The 23,484-nt window shown below is 41.1% G+C and overlaps 1 protein-coding gene across 2 annotated transcripts; it reads left to right on the plus strand.

Annotated features, from left to right (window-relative positions):
* Positions 1-19,700: 19,700 nt before the first annotated feature.
* On the plus strand, positions 19,701-22,428 carry hs3st1 (heparan sulfate (glucosamine) 3-O-sulfotransferase 1). Of its 2 annotated transcripts, none has more exons than XM_076149182.1 (2): positions 19,701-19,995; positions 20,683-22,428. In XM_076149182.1, the coding sequence occupies exon 2, from the start codon at positions 20,837-20,839 to the stop codon at positions 21,761-21,763; it is 927 nt and encodes a 308-aa protein (XP_076005297.1). In that variant the 5' UTR covers positions 19,701-19,995; positions 20,683-20,836; the 3' UTR covers positions 21,764-22,428. The 2 variants fall into 2 exon arrangements, with proteins under 2 accessions (XP_076005297.1, XP_076005296.1); XM_076149181.1 differs by having other exon boundaries at positions 19,702-19,995; positions 20,697-22,428.
* The last annotated feature ends 1,056 nt before the right edge of the window (positions 22,429-23,484 follow it).

The following is a 23,484-nucleotide window of genomic DNA, read 5'->3' on the forward strand; positions in this document are numbered from 1 at the left end:
GGCTAAAGTGGTGTTTTAAACCAGTCAAACTCTCTAGCTTTGTACAAACAACAATTCTATTTCTTAGCTTTGCCTTGAATTAAGTGAAATATTTCCCATGAGGCCAGATTAGCGTTGCTCCAGGACTAAAGGAGGGCTGAAATTAAAGCAAAGTGGGAGCAGGTTTTGTTTTAGATCCATGCTGTTTCTCTGAGGAAATGAAAGGATCAGAAGGACGGCTACAAATCAAGCAGTAGCTCCTAAATCTTTTGAGTTTCCGAAATTTAGACTAATTAAGTTAGGTTAAAGGCAGATCCTGGATTGATTTAGCCTTCAAACTGACCGCATGTGTGTATCATTTTTGATGGCTTAAACAAATTCACAATGTCAATACCGCAGACCTCATTTGATTTTGTTAGGATATTTCCATTCCACATTAAATATATCTACAATCGTGTAGAATCAAAGCCTCTGCTCTGTTTACTTTTTAAATGGAAAGTCCCATATTCAAAACTATTTTACCTCATTGTTCCTCTGCTCTTCGTTGATTATCTGTGTGATTATCTACTGTATGATACGGTTTAGTGAGGACAGTACCACAAGGAGTACAGTGAAAGGAAATGTCCACCAGTAAGTGTGCAGATGTCTTGTCATGTTTCTCTCTGACTAGAGAATTAGAAGGAATACAGTATTACACCACAATCTGTCTGAACATGTAATTGGAATCACGTGTTCCACATTCTGGTGGGATTAGCAGTCACCTCAGTCCAACAAGTGAAAACATTCAGAAATAATGAAGTGCTTTGATATTTGTTGCCATCATTTTGACATAAGAAGGGGCATTAAGTGCCACTGGAGAATATGTAATGTATCTCACTCTTTTTACAGATTTTGTCTCCCCATAGATAAATGTGGTTTCAAGGAAACAACTTGTTAATTATATAAAAGGAAACTTTCTTGTGAGCCAGAGGAGTGTGACCGGGTGAGGAACACCATCATGTGATGATGTGCTGTAAGCCCCAAAACTGTACTGATGAATTAAACATTTCTCACACTTATTCGTACACTTAATTATACTATATAACACTAACAAGTTCACTAACTTCACAGAAAGTACGTCAGTTGAGTTGTGATATCGTCTATAAAGCCTTCCAGTGAGGGGCATCACAGTTAAAACGGCAACATTTCCTTTTTTCATATCCATCTTTTCAAATCATGGCAGTGGTTTGATTTTTATGTCGAAGATGTCAGAAAGGCACATGGAAAAATAATCCATTTTGACACGGTAAATAAACGGTGACTGAATGTAAAGAATGTATTGATACAGGTGGGTAAAGCGGTGGGGGATCTTGTCTGACCTGATTCAGACTGTGTTTAACCTCACTGAGTGATCGACTACTTCTCATTCCGAGCACTTGATGCAGCTTCTGGTGCAGGAACGATCAATAAATGGAACACGGAATCTAATCAAACACTGATTACTTTCTCAACGCTGATTGCAATCGGCTACCATGTTGGTTAGTTTTGTTAAGCTTGTTTGGTTTCCATAGATTTAAATGATCTCCAAACAGAAAATGACCTTTTATGTCAAAGGACAAATTAAAAGCTTTAGCAGTAGTAATGGTCCAGCCAAGCAGCTACTGACTTAGGTAAAACTAATATCATTACTGAAGGCACAAATGTGTAAATGAAATACATTCTTCAGCTTAACCATCAGGTTTGTCCATATAATGACCAAAGCAATCTTAATGCATTTGCACCAGGATCACATGTATTGCAGTTTAACATGTGGGCGTCATATTGTACATGTCAGAGAAATAAATGTGTAACCCTTTAACCATCGTCACTGTCAGACATGCAGCTTTTCCGTAGACAACGAGAGGTAGAGAGCACGTGGTCAGATTCCACTAGTCTGTGATAACCACTAACACATCTGAGGGGAATAACGATTTGGAATGATATCACTAAAAGTGACAGCACTCTGTTGTCATCAATGAGACATCCAAGAAAAAAGAAAGATGGTCCGACATCTGGTCAGGACCTTGTCGTGTTTCATAACCAGGGGCCAGGGGAAATTATCTACATTTATAGATAATTATGCTTGTTTCATGGTAACTGTACCTGTTTTTCAGATAGTTTACTACAAACAGAGCTGAATTGGACAAAACTAAAGAATTCTCACCTTGTTAGTCAAGATTAGTATAAGTTTTGTGAACAAAGTTTTTTTGTCCATTTCGAATGACACTCATTTTAAGACAGTTTAGCTCAAGTTTCATGTTTTCATATAAAGTCAGTTATTTTTCTCTAAACTTGAAACTAGAAAATGTTACTAGATTACCAAATATCCTGCTTGTTTATTGTAGTTTTATTTTTGGGCGTTGCAGACAGCCAAATACCACGCGGAGACGCACACCGTGCATGCATTGTAGGGCCGTTGCATCATGTTGTTCCCACTGCAAACCACGAAAAGAGATACAGCCCCAGTGGACTGGCTGGTGATTATACAGGCACAGTGGAGGTGTTTGTCCTGGCAGCCACCCAAATATGGAATCGTGAATTCCTAAGAATCTTTGAGGTCTTGCAACTTTTATCTTCTTTGGATGATTTAACAACTTTTTTGTTTGAATTGATGAGATAATTCACATTTCCGTCACTGGTCTTAAATCATTGTAATATGTATATACAGGCAGCCTTATTAACTGCCTGTATAGCTTGCTTGTCTCCTGTAATGAGATATCAGAGTTCAGCAATGCCGAGAGGTGGTGATACACTGAGCTGGTATTCTGTTGTGCTTCAATTTCTAGCCAGTGTTTGATCAGACATGTTTATTCAAAGCATCGAGACTTGGTTGCGATCAGTTTCTCAAATCTTCCACTTACATAGGGCCACAGTGGACAAATATTGCATTACAAAGCAGAAGTTGTAGTGATAAAAATGTGTAAAAAATATAAAAGTAGTCACAATGCAGAATAATTTCATGCAGTAATCATGTAAATGAAAAGGCCTTAAAATACAGGTAATATTCAAATTATGAAAGATTTCCAGTTTGGAGTTTCTTTTCCTCTCTAAATGCTGATTAACATGTCAAAACCCCTCTAGGTGAAACATAAATGAGTCAGGGAGATAAAAACAGACAGTTTCTCAAACCAGAGTTGCTGAAAGCTTGACACATTGCACACACACAAATATTTGAGGAGAGACGAGATGTTTTATGACCTCGTCTACCTGATGTTGATGGAAAATCTGACTGAAGACATGTCAAAATGCTAATGTGTGAGTAAATGTACACCTCTGGCAGCATTTTCTGTTATTGATATCATTTAAGGCAGAGTTATGATGAATACTGGTACTCGGTTTGAGAATTGGCAGCGGGTGCTTTATTTGTTTTTACCCGTACTGCTGTGATTGGATTGTGAAGTGCTTTCAAACCTGCATCTGAATCTGAACTTGTGTTGGCACAAAAAAGTGAGGTATTTCTGCCACTTCACCACATTCTTTTCAGGGAAAGGTCTCAATTAACTTTGTCAGGTATTTGGAGAAACTACTCTAGAGATGTAAACAAGCTTTTTTTCATTAACCTTGAAGAGATTCAATGTTTTGCCATTCCCTCCTGTGCCTGCATGTCGACCTTTCACAGAAACCTTTTCATCACTTTCCTCCAAATATTTTCTTTCGGAATAAATCCTGGCAATAAACTCCTGATGGCATGTACTCAAGTGTAGCTGTTGGCAGTAGAGGAGAGTTTGTTCTCTCCACATTAGGTTGAGAAGAATTTAAGGAAACAACTGTTTCCTGGCATGTTCAGACCCCAACTGGGTGGAAGGGTCCAATGATTTATTGCTAGCGCCCACTTCACACTGGGAACATGGCCCGTCTGGCACTCTCTCCTCAACTGACTGATAAGATTGAGTGTGATGAAGTCCCTTGTAGCTGAGGTTGTGACTGAAAAACAGCCAGGTCTGTCCGTCCATTTACTTCAAACTCCAAAAAGGGTTTTTACAGAGTAAAAAGGAGAATTTTTTGACAATACTCGCATGTCCTTCAACTCTGTTCTCTCTGCTTTTTCTATTACTTTGTCATGTCAGAACAGAAATTTGTCTGTTTCCACCGTTCCAGTCGAGACCGGTTCCCATCTGCACTCAATGGCTTCGAGTCTGTGTATAAAAAAACAACTCTCCAATTGGCCAAAGTTTGATAATGCACTTGAACTTATCAACAAAAACAACAAAAACTGACATGTTATCACCTTATGAGGTTGCTATGGCTGCCAACAGAGTTACCAGCCTTGGAGCAACATTATCAACTCACAGGAATTGCCAAATATACTCTAAGGACAACATTCTCTCTCCTTTTAGCAATGTTTTAGTCTATCGCCTCCTGAGAAGGATGCTCGTCTCTAACCTTGTCTCTTCTTAACTGCTGGTGAGAATCTACACAGTCGACTTATTGTTGCTCTTTTAATGGAAACAGCTGCTTTTACTGCTGGAAAGAGAAGATATGACTCAACTATACAGTAATGCTCTGCTGTAAAACAAAAACAGAGATAGAGGAGCTAAAAGCTGCTTTCAGCTGCTGGGGTGGGTGATCATTCTCTGTGGGTTCACAATGACATGGCACCCTTTCACATCAGAGATTTGGTTTAACTTTCATATAAACTATTGATGAATGCGGCTTTTACTACTTCGATGAAGCAGCCATTTCAAATATGTTGCTCCTATTCAGGACGTAGTAGGTGTGAGTTCTGTGGCAGAGGAATGATATCACAAGAGCAGCACGCCTTAATTGAAACCACCAGCTCCCCAAGCTATCCCATTACACCAGCCAGGTAGGGGTTGGCAGGTCAGAGTATGAGAAAGCTCCCATGCGTAATTTATGGTGCTCTTACCTCAGATAATCTATACGTAGAAGCTGTGAGGTTATGAGGCTGCGGACCCCCTACCCATCTGCAGCCAATTTAGCTCTTGCACAATCCTCCTTAAATCACACAAAGCTCCCAGACATTGCTGACTGGACTACAGAGGGGACCGAGGAGTCCAGTTTCATTTGAATTCCCTTCGCATACCCTTCCTGGTAGATTTAAACAAAAGAAAAGAGACTGTGGGCATTAACTACCTGCACTAGTGATCCTCTTTTAAAACCCCACCCCCTTACTCGCAGTAAATTGCAAAGGAATGCGGCTCCAGCACCAGATCAATAAAACTTCTTTGCAATTTAACAAGAACAGCTGTTAGTCCTACTAGGTATGCCATGTTTCATCTTAAGTGAGAGAGCCATCACGTTTAGTGAGTGAGGTTTTCTTCCCGTAAACAGCCTATTGTCTGAGGCGTCAAACATGTGATCCTCTCCATCTGTAGGGTTATAGGAGTGTAACCATTGTTTATCACAAAACATATTTCTTCATGAAAGTTTCAATTATAAGGACCAACACGGTGTTGAGGGAATGAGAGTTTGAGTAGATTGACATTAGGGTGACGTCTTCAAAAACCCAAAGGGACCCAATTTACAATTATATGAAGCACCAACAGAAAAATCCTTAAATGCAAGAACCTGGACTCAGCAAATGTTTGGCATGTTATTTGATACATGATGAAGGCTGTGTTCACACACGGCGCACTTTCCCCTCCCGTGGGAGTTAGACACTTGCACTGCCAGCATTTGAGAATGCAAGGCTGGCTGTTTTTATCAAATTGTTAGTTTTTTGGTCAATTTGGTCAAAATTCTAAAGCCAAAGTGGGCTGCTTCCTTGCCATCAAAATAGTATCATTTGTAGTTATTTCTATGGTTACACTTGTGCCACAGGTAGCCGATAAACACCAGCTACGTATATGTATCGTGATGGATGTTATTTATTTATATTTTGGTCACTGATGGTTGATCCTGTGTTCTGTGTTCACATTTGTGTTAGTCAGATATAGTATGTTATCGCTGATTCATTTCTGTTATTGCAGTCCAAACTATAGATGACAAAGGCATGTGTTCGTCTTTGGTTTCATAGTTGTCCACATAACAAATGCAGCAATATGTGTGTACTGAGTGTGGTATGGAAAATATCTTACTTTGTCTTTAAATGGTCTGAATAGCTAAGGTTTGAGGTTCACACTCAACACTATAAATCATAGACCCTGTTTTGAACAAAGGTTATGTAAAATGTGAGGGGAGTTCTTAAAAATGTAATAGGTTTCAAGGCATAGATCATTAATTTAATTTGACTCAATGAAAAGCACACTGTGTCCCTCAGAGGGTCTGTTGGACTTCCCCATTCTTTTTGTGCACTTTATTAGATCCTGTTGTTGCAAATTGGATTCTGAAATTCTTTCTCTGAGGAATAAAACTGTTTGTACGAGAGCATTGAACGTTTACGTGAAGGGTCTGCAGAAATACTTCCCCCGATGACATAATTACGGGCAGATTTATTCTGGGGATTGTATCGCAAGTGACACCCCGCACTGTGGGCCCCATTTTAAAGTTGGAGTGTAAACATTATCAAGTGAGCTCAGGCACAGGAACAGCCTCACTAAGCCTTGTCTGACAGCATTATCATGGACATTGGTAACAGTGGAGGACAGTATGTAAACAGCTTTATCCTGGATGCCAATAAATCCAGAGCCATTACAGGCGCCGAGTGTTGGTATGCATTCTAACAGCAAGTTTGTATAGACAAGCTCACACATACACATACACCAACACAGACACATGTATGCACACTGTCTTTGTACAACCACATGCTTGCTGACACACCATATACATAAACACATGCACACACAGACACACATTGTGTGACGGAACAAACAAAGAAGGGATATCTGCTTCTGTTGCTAGGATACCAGTTCTTCTGGCTCCTAAGTAAATCAGGGTGACTGGTGGCACCGACGGCTGTGAAAAATTAACACAAGCTGTGACAACAAAGAAAAAGTTACTTTCAACTGAATGCGAAGAGTGCATTCATCCAGTGTGTATCTGCTGGTTTCAGTTGCATGGAGAGGCAGTGACTGGGATGTGGTGAACAGGGTAAAGTGTAAAAATGCAAAGCTTGCCAACACACCCACAGCAAATATGTGTGTTTGTGTGTCTGCCGTGACCCATGTCCCTTCTCTCCACGTGCACCGTTGGACTGTTATTGAGCAATTATGGCCATTGATTTTTTCTCTTCTCAGAACACCTCTGTATGACAGCTGGCCTTTGTAAGTGGCCTCTCTGGTCCCCTAACTGCCGCCCTCCGTGGCCATGCTATTTGCTCTAAGATTTGGCCAATTTACCACAGTATTCCAGCCCTGTCGCCTCCAGATATCTGTACTGTATGGCTCTCTGGCACATAAAACGCACAACTCCTGCCTCAGAAAACCTCATTCAGTGCGAGTACTGATATGACTTTATCTTTGTTTTTGCACCAAAAACTAACTTCATATTACTTGTTAAGATGACAAATTCTCATGACACAGGCATTTTCAACTATATTCGAAAAGTTGACTCAAGTCACCTACGACCTTGCTGAAATGACAACACACATGATGAAATAAATAATTCACAGTTGCCTTACCTTCAAGTGTTCACAACATTCTTTTACATTCTCAATCAAAACGTCATAGTGTCAGATGTCTCGGATAATCTGGGGCCACAATCCATCACTTCACCGCGTGAAACACTTAAATTATGTACAGAAACTGTTTTTTATTTCATTGACTGGCAGCAAGCTCCCAGGGAAGTGAGCGTTTGAGTCAAAGCACATCAGAGGAACATATTGTTTGTGTTGGAGCTGGTGGCTACAAGCTTTATCACTGGTGTTATGCAAATCGGTCTTTTTCTCGCTCTCTCACTTCATGGCTCTGTGTTGTTGTCCTTTTTATAGCCCTGTGTTTTAGCCTGAATCGACTTTGAACCGAACCGCCAAGCCAGGAAGTTACTCAAAATACTCAGCAAATGTCAAAACTAATGCACCCTCTTCTGTATGGATGAAGACTTTTTGTCTGAAGACTCAATCTTTCCAGCAGAAACAGTTTTAACTAGGTCAAGTCACGGAATCACACAAATACAAAATAATACCAACAATTACTGTAATGGAAAGCAGATGTGTTTGATTACAGGAACCTGCTCTTTCAAATTGGACTCTAATGAAATGTCAAAACAAAAGCTACTGCAGTTCACAAAAACTGAACAATGGAAGGGTAATTGGGAAAAGAAAAAGATCCAAAGTTTTCCCCGACTTTCATTACTGCATATCATTTAGCACAATTTGCCTTTTGTAGGAGATGAACTTTACCCGACGTTGTACCCCAGTGAACTACTCAACACCACAAAATATTTATTGTTATGAGGAATGGTGAGAGAATATAAAGGGATCCCTACTATAGTCGTTACCTTGCACGCATCACCAGGCAGCAGAATGATGTGGAACTTAATATTCAATGGGTTTCATTCAAATTTGGAACTATGGGCTTTAGCTTCACCTGTATCAATGTTCTATATGCAGTGGTACAGAAGTCTGAGCTATGTTAATGATAAATCAAATGAGGAATGAAAGAAGATATCATTTGGAAACAATGGAGTGCTCCTCTAAAAGTAGAAATGTCACCACAAGTCTACGCATGACAAAATCTTCTAACTTCACTTCGCCTCTCCATACACACCTGCTTTACACTGTGATTGGTCACTTGTGGAAAACCCAGAAAGGCTACATTTCTCCTTCAAGCCCTTTCTTTTACTTCACACCATTGTAAGGCGAGCACACTAGGGGTCAGATATACTCAGCATGACGCAAATTACTGTCCGGGATGCAAAATTCTGCGCTGCCGCATGTTTTCAATTAAGCGGCGTATTTACTAAGACTGATTATGTAAATGAGCACAGCCACAAAGAGTTAATTTGAATGCACTGCTGCTATTTAAGATGCTTCTTGTTATCCTGGTATCTCTTCTCTTCATGAATGTGTTCAGGTCCCTCAAAATTTAGGTGTGAATTCAATTTCATTACAATCTCTCTCTCTCGCTCTCTCTCTCTCTCTCTCTCGCTCTCTCTCTCTCGCTCTCTCTCTCTCTCTCTCTCTCTCTCTTTTTATGCCCCGAGTGTTGCCATGTGGCCTGATGCCAAAGAAACTTCTCATCAAGTGAGGGAGAGTATTAAGGGATGACTTTTTTAAAGATGAACCTCGCCAAAAGTACTTAAAAGTCTATTCAGATAAAATGTATAAATGTAAAACCGTAGCAATTGATCGATATTCTATACAGAAACCACTCTCCTCCTAAGAATGAGCGCTGCTACGCCTACAATCTAGGGCCAAAAAGAAGTTAACTCCTGCTTTAATGAATGAGGCCGGTAAATCATATTACCTTTGCCGCAATGGTGACAGCCATGATAAATCAGATGTAGTGAGCCATATGCATACATTTCCATTCACTCCTCCTATTTTTTTTGCGGCTTAAAATCCCAACTCCCTTAAATGCACCCCAAAAAAACCCAAACTCAAAAATCTTGCAGTTCTGCTTTCCCCCCTCATTTTACCAGTGCAAAGCCTCCCTGTGTGCCGCATCAGTAAATATGAACAAACGGTGTATGTCTTGTTAAAGTCCCACAAAATCCTAAGTAAATTTGGCACTTGGTCTGCGTTCCACTGAGAGAAATGAAAGTCACACTGTGTTGTTGTACCTGTTTATATCCTCGGTTATAAATGAGAGTACAGGAGCACATGGAATACACAAAAGCAAAACCTCCCCTCTCCTAAAGAGAAAGTTTGTGCTCCTTCCCCTATTTATACAATTAATCACGCTCTTCGCTCCACACTCCAGTGTGGGTGTTTAGAAAATGGGTCTCCAACTGCGTCGGCCGTGCCGTGTCAGAAGAAGCAAACTGTGGCCTAAAGACCCCTCCTGAAATGCCTTCTCTGTTCTGATTGGCCTGCTGCCTCACGGCTGAGCTGGCAGCACCAACAGACTACAAAACATGTAAGCTGGTCAATAGTTGCATGTGTTACAGAAGTACAGAACTAATTTGACTTTTGGGACCGATGAGCTTGGCCTACTGCCTACACAATACAACTGAAGAGAAATAAGAAACAGCAGTCTAAACTGGATACATGGGAATAGGAGATAGATGGATGAATAACATGTCCCCTTTAAGGCAGCCAGCTTGAATGTGTTTGAGTACCACATGCTGTTGTTTCTTAGATGTAACCAATGGTGCTGTCTTAGCCAATCCATCTGATCACAGTAAGCCTAACCTGCAAAAAAATAGAGAGAAGGGAGAGAAAAGGGATTTAAAATTCTTAAATCAAATGATAGTGTGTTCCATAAGACACCACCAATGTACCTTACAACCCTGTTTTACCTTAACAACAGACTCTAAAGTTAACCATCTGCTCTGGTTTCCACCTGTCACGTCAGGTTTCTAGGCATTTACAGCATTTACAAGGGTTCACATACCTTCTGTCATTTACACTGAGGCTGAATTTGTTTAAGCTCACCAATTTTGTGAGAATTTTGTGTTCTATTTTGTTAGAGTTGTTTTCAGCTTTCCGAAATGTAAATGCTTCCAAGCAAAAGTCTGGTTTGTATCATTTTTGGACGACAGCCCATCATGTTTACTTGCAGCAGGTATACATACTTTCATTCTGACAACTATAATTATGAGGTGACAAGCTCTGACAGGTCATTGAAAGGACTTTAACATGCACCAACTGACATTACTAACTGACATTATCAGGAAGTAATTTAATTAAATGCTCAATAAACAAAGAGGGATATGAAGTGTAAAATGTTGTTGCTTTCAGAGACGCATTATACTCAGATGCTCGAGCTGCTATTTCCATAAGAGTTTTTGTCTTGGGGTTTTTGTGACTGTGAATGTATTCAAGTGGGTTTTCACAAACATTATTTCACACCAAATAACCACTAATCCTTCCTTTCACATGCTTGAAAACTTACTTTTAAAAAGAAGGGCTCAATGATTCAGTAAACCTTGGCTCTGAGAGGGGGAACACAATTTACAGGAAAAATTGAGAGAAGATGAAAAACATTTTGCACATACACACACACACACACACACACACACATACACACACGCATGAATGCACCGCTCACCTCCACAGGCAAACGCATCCAAGCATTGTGTGCCTTTCTGAGGTAGAAATAGAAGGGCAGGTTGTACAGTAAAATATTTCAGCTATAAGAAGTTTTGCCTCTAATCTCCTGATGTAAGGTTCTTTGAGTAGAATCTGAATATCTGTGTCAGACGCCCGTCGCACAAGGATGAATCACAAAATGATCAAAAACCTCCCCCGGCAAGCTTTATTGAGAGAAAGTCCTCTTTTCAAAAAAGGCTGGATGGTAGAGTAAGCGTGTGCTTGCTGCTGGTGGTGGAGGAAGAGCTGGAGGAAGAGGAGTGATGAGAGTTGGAAGGTTAATCCCAGACTGTCATTATCCTCACTTCTTAGCCACAGTCTGCAGGCTTCCCCATAATGAAGGCCAGCTCCAAGGATTAGCACCTGGCACACATGCAAATTCTACAGTGCACACTTGGAATAAGAAGAGCAGGGAAAGACTTCAGAGCCACTTTCAGTTGAACATTTAGGAAACTTTCCAAAAACATTTTCCAGTAACAGCTATTGTGTTATCGGAGGATTTAGGAAAAAAGCTGCTGTTGAATTCTAGGACACCTAGGGAAAGAACAGAAAAACTTATTTCCAATATCTTCAACCTCAACAATGCCGAGGATACAAATGATTAATATTGTGATGCCGATGGATCAACCAGCCCACTTTCATATTCTGTCTGTTCACGTGTTTGAACATGTTGCTACTTGTATCGGATCAGATGAGCAATCGATTCAAGTCTTTCATTAATGATGAGTTTCCTCCATCAACCTCACGCTTACTTCATTCCTCCTCAAAGACAAGGGAATAGGGAGCGTCCTTAATGATGGTGCACCAGTTCGATTTCCACATCAAACGAGAAGCAAGGACTGAGGAGAGATGAAATAAGGCAATTGGGATGCACCCCCTTTGTTCCAGTGCACCACTGGCACAGCCACTTGCTGGAAATAGCTCTCACGGTCCACAATGCTAAAGTTTATTTGCTGTTCTGTTGGTATAGTTCATGTATAACGCTTTCCCCCTGCTGCCTCGTTGTTTCTATTCACAGCTCTGTCTGACAAAGTTTAAGTGTGTGACTTTGCCCTTTTGAACAATAACGATAAGATAATGAAGACAAAGACTTGAGTTCATTTGACACAATGGTGATATGAAAAACTCTGTGATCGCTATTTAGTTTTATTTATAGAGCCTTGATTTTCTTCATGTTGTGGAACTTAAGCTATAATGACTGCGACAGCTGTTATTGCTGCCGCTCTGATGTGTGGAGCTCAGATGATAAAAGTGTTGCTTCCTCAGCTTTATGATCAGGGTGCCTGCTCACATTAGCTAATGGTTCCTGAATCTGCTGCTGTTGCTATATCTTCCCCAATCATATCTAAACTTAAAGATGACGTTGTTTTTGGTTTCTTGGTTTTAAGTTGGATCATTTTGGAAACTTTCCAGAAATTTGGCATACGGGAACACGGGGACGTCAATGTTTTGTCTCTAGAATCTTCTGTCCTCACCACTTCAACACCACTGGTTATGAACGATGCCTCATATTCAGTTGAACACCTCATGAAACTCAACTGTAAAGAACACTTCAGCTCATGCCTGCTGATGTTTAGAGACCAACTATTTACATTTCCGCTTTGTGCACTCATGTCAACAAAAATAGGGACTTAATTGTTTTACTTTATTTGATTTCTAGATCGTGATCTGCTTGTTTAATTAGCAAAGACCCGCCTGAGGTGATGAAATAATAATAAGGCAGATAGTGTGTTATCCCTTGAGCAAACAGGAGCGAAGAAGCTCAATCAAACACCCTGTTTATCTTGGATATTTGAAAGAAAGGATTTCTATGGATGCTCAGACGAGGAAGAGGGATCCAGTTTCTGCCCCTCAGCGTTAGCATTATGTTGTACAAGTCACCTGCTGTGTGAAAATACACACTGACAGCCAGAGTAAAGAGACTGAAGCTATAATTACATATTTTCATAATTTTTTGTCCACTAAATACCAAAATGTAGCTGTCCTTTAACTACATCGGTTTGTGCATAAGTATATTGCAGTGGACTATAGCAGTAATTTAGAAAACAAAACTGGCAGCAGTCCCTGCATATTTGCTGCCCTGCAGTCACCTACACATGAGTCATTGTGACGCAGTTGCGTTTCCGTCAAACTTGAACAACAGCAGGTTCAGGCTTGATCCTACAGGAACATTTCCCATGTCTCTTTATCTTGTGAAAGGTGAGGGTGTCACTCATTGTTATACACAGACTAATAAACTCTGACAATGATCAATTTCATAAGCTATCCTCAACATTGTGATACAAGTGTCATGGAAATATTCATTTAAATTAGAGAGACAGGCATGGAATAAATAAAAACATTCGATATGAGAATAAAGGCAGATCTTTAAGACTTTATTGTTTATGACTGATAAGTATATTTCAATTGTAATTCCATTCATAAAGAACTGTAATGGGAGTGTCTTTGCATTCACCCTGTATAATTTCATTGTTATGCAGTTTCATGTCAAAAACATTAATTACCATGTCCAATTTAAAATCTCTGACAAACCACTAAATATTGGGTGAGGAAGCTGTTTTTACTGAACAAGGAAGCACACAATCCAATGGGAGCAGGCAAGTGGAGAGTGGCTGAAGCAGGGCAAACAGTCCAACTGGGACTTAGGCAGATAATCAAAACCCAAGGTTAGTCCAAGGATGAAGGATGAATCAGCAGGTAAGCAGGTGGAGCCCAGGAAAGCAAGGTGACAGACACAGAGACAGACACAACTGTGACGCACTGATTCAACAGCCAAGAAAGACAAAGACAAAATGGCTGCTTTTTGACTCTGAGGGTCATGTGGTTGAAGCAGTATGCAATTGATGTGTGCAAAACAATTTCCCATTTTGGGAATAAAAGTCTTTGTTCCACCGAGGACAATTTACTTTTTGGCGCTCAAGTTGTCCCTTAGTGTTTATAATACTTAACCTTAACCCCTCCTGTGTAAAATTCACAACAAATATGTAAGCAGACATTGTAGCTGTGAGTAGAAGCATATGCAGAGTTTGCGAAAGTTGGCCTCACCAGTTGTTGAAACTATAGCCGAGCATTTATACTGACTTTACTTGACATTTTATAGGTATATATGTTATCACTGCTATGGTTGTTGAGCATGTGTGTCTGTGTGTGTGTGTGTGTATGTTTGTGTTGAGTTGCAATGAGCATCATCCCTACAATTGCCCTCTAAACTTGCGTTCATTTGCATAGGGTGCTTTTAATTTACAGAAGATAAGCAGTTTCAGTTTGTATTTGTATTAATTAGTTGAATTACCTAAAGAGTCTGCTTGCTGAGACCTTCCCTGACCTCCACAATGTACATGGTGCCAAAGAGAACCTTCTCCAAGGCTCAACAACATGTGCTTGGCTGTGTTACCCTGTGTTAAAGTAAATAATAATGGATTTACTGACCCTGTTTATGTCAGAATAGAAAACAGAGGAACTATATAGACGAGCCAGATTGGCACATATCCACATTATGTACAGGGAATTATTTAACCGTCATTTAGACACACTGACACAACACACTGAATACAAACATCCCACCAGGTCATCAACTTCATTTCGTGTCGCCATAATCTATATTGTACCACCATAAATAATAGCAGTACTGAAATGACCCATAGGCTCAACCTGCTGGAAGAGAATATAGAGTTTTAAAAAGCCGACGCTATAGAACGAGCTCAATGACCTGCACAGTGCCACGAGTGGGTGATGTTTCATTGTCTGTATAATTAAACTGTGAAATTAGGTGATAAAAATAATGGCTATCGGGCAGGTATATAACTGTTGTCCCTGCTCAGGTGTTTTCAATGACAAAGAGCCGTAGTGTTTCCCACTTAACATATAAATTAACATGGAAGCAAATGAACATTGCGATTAATTTAAATTTCCACCTTGTGTGTGTGTATAAGGATGTATATGGAGGTTGGAAACTAAACGGTATTACAGTTTGTATCTTGCAGCTCTGAATAATAAAAGTGAGTAGTGAACGAAATCCAAGGATATTTTCATATGCTGTTTTTTTTTTAGCCACGGAACAAATGATCACTGCTGTTTTCATCAATAGAAATACTTAGAGCACAAAGCTGGCATGGTTTTTATTTTTATTGTCCAAATATAACCTCTACTTCTTCAATAATGATGAGTTACACAGCAATGAGTGGATAGCCTGCAAACAATATTTACTCCAGAGACTCTAAAAATGAGTTTCCTCTCTGAGATTTATATTTTAGAGATGCAAAGAGAAGTACAAGAATGGTTTCCCACACACACACACTCCCTTGGAAAACAGCATTGCGGCTCTACCTTTTTATTATTGTGTAAGTAGGTGAACCATGTGTGTACATATTAGCTGCATTTACTGTATCTTATATTCCTTGTGATAAGGAAGGTTATGGTCACAGTGACACACTAGCGAGCATGATTAGCATATTTACCCATAACAACCTGTACACCTGTCTGGAATCTGTTGCAGGTGTGAGGAGCTGATAAATCTATTTTTAATGCTGCATGCATACGTGTTAAAGAAAATGTTGTCAAGCGTGCTGATAATAGCGGGATACGCCAAACTCACATCGGCGCGTCATGTGTTGAGTAAAACTTAACACTTATTTACTTGCAAGACTTGTGTGGTTGCGGTTTTAACACGTTGAAAAATTAACAACGCTTGACTTCCTGCCACTAAAACAACTTACAAGCACATATATTTGCAAAGAAATGTTGTAAAGTTGAAATTCAGCATGACACAAACTTACAGAATGCTGTTGTTGTGCTGTTGTTGAGTAGAAACCTTGCATCTGAGACAATGACGCAATGCATTTCTGACACTATTCTTAAGTCTTTGAATGTGTGTATCCTCCAAATTGATGCGTGAGACTTTCATCATTATCAACAGATTCACAGAAGTATATTTTTTCAACGATGTATTGCTACTTTCACTCGAGTAAGTCGCTTACCTCTGCCACCGCTGATGAGTTATTGTTGTGTATTCCCATTGTCTAACAAAAGATCTGGTTGGTTGGGGGGCATTGAGGGTGTTTGTGCTCTCTGAATATGTACCATTGTTATGTTAATGTGGCTTGGAAGAAAAGTTTAGTTTGACACATAACGTTTTGCTGTGGCACCAAATCTCCTGCCTGTAGGCGTCCAGCACATGTAGAGTAGCGCTTTAATGTGGATAATAGACTCCAGTTTTTCTTTTTACAACGACACAGCAGACATTTTTCGCAACATGAGTAAAATCAGATACATGCATATGCAGTTACAAAGCCCTCAAGACAGCCAAGCCTCAGGCACAACACAGGCAAGAGAAACCGGCTACTACAAGACTTAACTCTCTCATCCAGTCCCATCTGACGGATCTGAATTCAAAACACAACAATCTGAAACAAAGATGTTGTTTGGGATTGAGATGTGCAGGGACGTTCTCACATGTTATCCATTTCCTCTCTTTTCCATCACAATGAACTTCTGTCTTTGGAAAATCCTTGAAATGTGTGTGTAAGTCATGGATGATGAAAATCTTGTCATATCAAGCTATAACCTAGAAGATAAACTATGCCGGAAATGAACTTTTAATAATGCCCGCCAAAGAATATTACTTATGGCTAAAGAATTTCAATACACAGGTGTGTTGGGTGAAAACTATGTGAGTCAGCCTTGTTAAGTCATGCACGGTAACATTTAGACTGTTGAGACACATTTATCCATGTACAACTGACACTAAGATCTTAACCACAGAGCCAATTTGGACACAAGATAAACAACTGGTTTAGTTTCCTCCTCTGGCTCTGTGAATTGCAAAGCTGAGAAACTGGCAGCGTTAAACTCTAGTAATGTCCCACTACTTAGTCATCCGCTTTGTGAAATCCCTTTCACAAAGACAGTACATTCAACGGTGACTCAGAGGAGGAAATACTACAGTATCAGTCACTCGGATCCAAAATCGGTTAATCTTTCTGTCGTGGTTTGGAACCGTGTTGGTGTGTTGGGAAGCGTTTGTACGTCTTTAAAAATGCAACTCAACAGATTTCAACTCGATGACGCACTGGGGACAAAAGAGAAGAAGGATGCCAGGGTTGAATGACTGGTCTGTCTCTTTCACTGATTCCCCCCAGAAAGCCGTGCGAGTGAAGGGAGAACCACTTGAGGCAGAGCTGAATGGGCTTTTTAAAACTAAATCCTGAGAAGGAGGCAACAAATGTCTCAGCAGACCAACATACATTTGATGGAAAATCCCTGATTTCATTCAAAAAAGGATAAATTGCAGTGGGGAAAAAAGTCCAAGCTCTTTTAGCCAGAGGTGGGCTGCAGATAGCAGGAGAACAAGAGTAACTAGCTCGACAACAACAACAGGGAGAAACGGATGGTGGTATGAAAACTTGAGATGTTGCTGAATCCACTGGAATGTGCGAACAGCACGAAGGGAAAGTGTGCTTTAGGAAATATATCAAAGGGACGCGAACAAAACCTGAAAAGCACTTGCAGAGCATAACTGGGGTTGACAATAATGAAACAAGAAACATTTTCCTCTTCGCATCTTGGTTTTGTTAAGTATGTAATTTGTTGTTAGAATACAGCTGTTGACCCCCCCCCCCCCCCTTACTCTGCCCTGTATCCTGCCATTCTCAATGCTCCACCTCATCGCTCATCTCTTAACCCTCCTATCTCCTCCTCTTAACACTGCCCCTCCACTACCTGATCCCACGGCTGCATCCGCCGCGCTCCTTGGCATCTGTTATCATGGCACCGATAGCGCAGAGGCAGAGCCCTACTGTCCACGCCAAGGTGGCACTAAGGTCTGCCCACTGAAATAGTGCACGTCTCTAACCAAAACAAAAGATATTCCTCTCACTTCTAACACTCTTCCTCTCTCTTACACCTCTACACTTACAGCAAAGGTGGCTTGAATCTTAAGTACGATACAAACATCAAACTCCTAAACTGTAAGTAACTTCTTATAGTTGTGAGAATAGAATTTAAACATGTGCACTTTTGCTCTGAAGTTAAAGTACAAATTAACCTTTTACAAAGCCGCTAAATCATTTTATTTCACTTCACTGAGGAGAGGCTATTCAAATTTGCAACCATGCGTCTAACCTAAGAATAAAAGAATCGGGTTTGCTTTAACTACAGGTTGTAGACTTGCAAATGTAAAAGAACCCCAACCAAATATCAAATCAACCCCAGTAAAATGCTTTTATATAACGTAAAAGTTTCAGAATAAAACATGAGTGCAGTAAACAAGCTGTATACAACATAATGGAGGAACATTCACAACACGCTTTGTACAACCCACTCAACTTTGGCAGCCAATTATATCAAAACAGTAAGGTGTATCAAATAAAACAAAGAAAGCTTTTGTCTGGCTAGGTCCAGATTGTCTACATGTAAATTTTGTGGCAACGTACAAAAAAAACAGCTTGGATAACTGCAGAGGGGAGTCGGCCGTATTTGCGTCTAATCTGCGTCAGAAAAGCCTGTGGGTGTGAAAGCTACAGGCACATGTTGAGCTCATGCTGTAATTAAGCTTGTGTGATGATTTGTGTGCAGGCACGGCCCCAAATCAAAACACACTCCTTCAATTTGATACTTGGAGCTTCATTTTGTATTGTAAAACTTTGTGTTTCTGATTTACTTGACTGTTTATTTTGTTATGACACATTTTTGAGATTGCTGTAGTGAAACTCAGTTTGTATCTCAGCCTTGATGTAGTTTGACACAATCTCAGCACAATCAGCATTATCTCAAGAATTTGGGCATAGTGAAAAAGAGGACGTAGGACACACTGTTGGTTGGCACATGACATGACTCATGACCTGGAAAAGTACATGACTACTGACTGATTGTAAGTGGAATGACTAACAGTTCTACTTATCATCGATCAGGATGACTCAATCAGTGACATGAGTGCTCCTTTTATACAAGTGTGTCTACCACTGCAGAGATAAGGTCACACTATACACACACACACTTTAAAATGTAAAATTCCATGGATTCTTGCGATCTCATCCCAAATATTAAATTTCATGCATTGCAAGGTCAATTTCAAAGGATTTTGTTGACAAGGTCAGATAGAAACAAGCTCTGGGTAAACGAGCTCTATGAGGTTTTTAACAGAACAACCTCAAACAAAATTCTCACTATCTCCCATGCTGAGCTTTTAATTGATACTATAATAACTCTATGGACCTCGTAATGATCACATTTAATGTTTTAAATTGAATATCTCGCATTTTCGTTACTTGCTTAATTCTTGTATAACAGAAGGTTTTTATTGTGGAACCCGGTAAATAAATAAATAATTCATTTAAAGTAATACTTGATATTACTTTAGTAAATTATTATTTATTGGGAGCTGCAGCATGAATGTCCCTGATGAAGATGATGGTTTATGTGTCGGTGTTTCTTTTCTTTGGCTAAGCGCACCTCGATCATGTGCTCTCAGGCTCTTCCTCCCCTGTGCCACACATACCAGGAACACCCACACACAAACGCACACACACTCTCTCTCTCTCTCTCTCCCCCCCCTTCCCTTTCTCTCTCTCTTTCTCTCTCAAATACCATAACATGACAACAAAGTGAGTAAGGAGGAGGAGCGCTCTCACAGGCGTAATGTGGGCGTAACAGCGCGCAACGGCTCCCAAAAAAAATCCGGGGAAACAGTTCAAGCTTCCATCAGAGCGCGGCGGAGGCGCACCGGGGACACACGCGGTCACAGTCACAGCTCGGGTCGGGACGCGTCGAGGTTCTGCACCGACACCGTGAGGTCCACACAGCGATCGGTTCCACCTGTGCACTCACTCACCGGACACACCGGACGGCGGCGGACGCGAAGCCAAAGCGCGCACGGACATGAGTGTCTCCGTACACTGGACAGTTTAAAGGTAAGAAGACACACATACATATACACACACACAACACACACCGCAGGACTTTATGCGTTTCCTGGTGAGACTGCTGACACGAATGCTGACAGACATGTAAAAACACAGGAAACATACGCAAATCACGCAGGTCATCCGTGTCACCTGCACTATATTTCATACTTTGTTTAAAATCAAAAGTGTCCGAGCAGCTTGTAATATGTAAATAATGATTTTTATGTGTTCCTGTACAATCAAATCGCTTCAGTCTCTAGTTTTATTAAATCAGTGTTTATTATAGTTCAGTATCCAGTAAATGCAGAGAATTAAACCACATTGATTTCGCTTTTTGACTATTTTCCTTGAGAGTATACAAACCTGTAAAGTGTGTTTATTATATAGTAGGACACTGAAATATGGTGTTAAACTAGACCAATACAATAGTTTCTTTCCAGACTCTATTGTTTCTGCACCTTATTGAGATACAGAATGGATTAGATATGTGTGTCTGCATCACTAATGTGAAATGTGTTACCGTGCCAATGAAATGAAGTGTGAGCTTGAACTTTGTATATAAGCAGTCAGTTACAATAGTAAACAGTTGTAATTAAATTCTCAGGTGTGTTATTTGTGTAAGGGCTCATGTTTCCGACATCCTGTCTGTTTAGTCTGTCTGCCAAACCTAAACCAGATCTTCTCTAATCACAGTTTCTTCCTCGTAGTTATTGTTCCTGGCAGAGGAGAGACGGTCGTTTTGCTTTTTCAATTGGACCGTTTGTCCTCAGGCAGCTGCTCCTTCAATGTGGGATACAGTTTTGTTGCTCTCGCCAGGCTGAAATCCTCCAGGGTCAGGACCTCCCTCATGGCAGCCATGCTCCTCGGGCTGCTGCTTTTTGCGTTGCAGTCCCCCCCCATCCCGTCGAGGCCGATGGCTGCTGCGGGGCCACCTTCACCTCTGACCTCGTTCACCGCCGCCCCCACTGACGCTGGGAACGCCAGCCACCCCAACGGGACGCTGCAACAACTTCCTCAGATTGTAATTATCGGCGTGAGGAAGGGCGGGACGCGGGCGCTGATCGAGATGCTCAGTCTGCACAGCGCTGTGGCTGCGGCTCAGAACGAGGTGCACTTCTTTGACTGGGAGAGTCACTTTCAGAAGGGCTTGCCCTGGTATCTCAGCCAGATGCCCTACGCCTTCCCAGACCAGCTGACAGTGGAGAAGACCCCCGCCTACTTCACCTCCGGCAAGGTCCCCAAACGGATCCACCGCATGAACCCTGACATCAAGCTCCTGCTGATCCTCAGAGACCCCACTGAGCGGGTTCTCTCGGACTACACCCAGGTCTTCTACAATCGCCTTCAAAAGCACAAACACTACCAGTCCATCGAGTCGGTTCTGGTGAAGGACGGCGAGATCAACTTGGGATACAAGGCTCTGAATCGTAGCCTTTACTACGTGCACATGCAGAACTGGCTGCGCTACTTCCCCCTGGGGAGCATCCATGTTGTGGACGGGGACGAGCTGATCAGGGATCCGTTCCCAGAGGTGAAAAAAGTGGAGAGGTTCTTGAAGCTAGAGCCTCAGATAAACGCTTCAAACTTTTACTTCAACAAAACCAAGGGATTCTACTGTTTGCGAGACCACGGGCGCGAGCGGTGTTTACACGATTCCAAAGGCCGGGCTCACCCTCACGTCGCCCCGGCCATCCTGCAGAAACTCTATCAGTTCTTTCATGAACCCAATAGGAAGTTCTTTGAGCTGGTGGGTCGAACATTCAACTGGAAATGAACACTCCTGTCTCAGCGTTTTGTCCGTAACCATGTCCTGTTTCCTCAGACTAGCGAAGTAGATTAGTGAAGAAAGAAAGCTAATGAACATTTTAACTGAAGTCTATTTTTGTATTAGTCGAACTGGTACAGCAGTATGATCGGGGCTAGTATGAGTTCAGACTAGATGCGTCTGGCTTTGCGATCTGCTCCGTTTGAAGAAATCCATGTCCTTTTCCCTCAGTGCTTTGTCAAACAGGCATTTTAATATCTGCCTCTACTGTCTCCAACATGCACCACTGGTTAACCGTTTATCCATCCAAGGCTGATTAGCGATAACTGACATTCAACCTTTAGACCGTGTTTGTTAATGTGTCTCCAAAGGTGAAGATCAAATCAAACCTTTCACGCCTCGCTTTCGCACAATAGGTCATCATTTGTCTCTGGGTGTCCAGCGTCGTGTTAGACCTTTTTTTTTTTTTTCTTTTGAACCTGCTGCTCTGTTATTCCCTCCTGTCACTTTAAGACGCACGCCGTCCGTCCTCACATACGTGTTTGTTCCTCAAATGATTCCTTATGTCAGGGTCACATAAGTATTATATGCTGTATAAGGTCATTATGGTGTAACTGTAAATAGTTTTTCAAAGTGAATAATTAATACCATAATAAAGATGTATTTTATTTTTACATGTCTTGACGTCATTGCTTTATCTGTTTCGACTCATCTCTTATCTACCGAGAGGAGGTCTGCTGAGTTAATAGGCCCGGGCTCGTCTCTGCTTATAGACAGGGCGCACATCACAAAGGATTACAGGGTCATTCTGCTTTCCGGCAATGTTTTCAACAATTAATGTGGGCTTTTGTTGCGCAACGGATATATTAAAAAAAACAAGCCTGCTGCGATGTTATCATCTAACGTGTTATCTGTCCTGAATTTTCTGTTTTGCCACCTGTAGGCAAATCCTATAAAAAAGATCCTGCCCCCGGTTATGAAGCAATACTGGGTTCAATGTGTTCCTATAATAATGTATGATACTGTGATGTCATACTGATCTTCCTCTGTTTATTAATGAGTTACAGTAATTGTCAGTGTTTGAGGTGTTTTTTTTTAAATATTTGCAGTCAATTTTAGTGTTGAGAGAGTGGACAGATAAGGAAAATGCTAATTTGAGCACAATAAAAGCTGTGAGAAATCAAAAGAGAAGTTGTTTATGCCCAAGGGTGCAATCTCACTCAGATTCTACAGAGGCGAGAGACTACTTATTCAAATCTTATTTACTACTTTGAAAACAGAAGCAGCACCGTCTCAAAGACATTAAGCCCCAAAAACCCACTGTAGCGGTTTCATATGTGAATGTAGCCTAGATTGATGCAGAGGCTTTTTGGGTCAACGCAGACTGATTGTTAACCTCAGTGGCCTTATTTTAACAGCGTGTTGATGCGTTCTTTCCGTCTCTGCAGGTATGAGTTGTTGTCTGAGCTGCGTGCCGGTTAACATGTGTTTTCAGCGGCTGCCGTTGCGTAAGACTGTCAGCGTAACTGTGCAGAACAGGGCTTGAGAGAGCTGCGGGAACGCTGGGAACGCAGGAGAGGGTGTAAACATTGTGCGAGTGACGTGTGAGCTGGAAAAACAAACTAGTGAGATTATCAGCTGGCTGCTTTCGTTATCTGGCATGTGTACCAGCACGCCGAAAATGTCTCGCTCTGCTCTTTGTGTTGCTCTGTAGTAGGCCGGTCTCCAGG

This window comes from Genypterus blacodes, unplaced genomic scaffold, assembly GCF_046128005.1.
Source record: "Genypterus blacodes isolate CSIRO-AG114 ecotype Tasmania unplaced genomic scaffold, CSIRO-AGI_Gbla_v1 ptg000044l_1, whole genome shotgun sequence".
NCBI classification, from domain to species: Eukaryota; Metazoa; Chordata; class Actinopteri; order Ophidiiformes; family Ophidiidae; genus Genypterus; species Genypterus blacodes.

Coding starts and splice junctions, on each gene's coding strand:
- hs3st1 (XM_076149182.1), top strand. CDS start 20,837: ATGGCAGCCATGCTCCTCGGGCTGCTGCTTTTTGCGTTGCAGTCCCCC.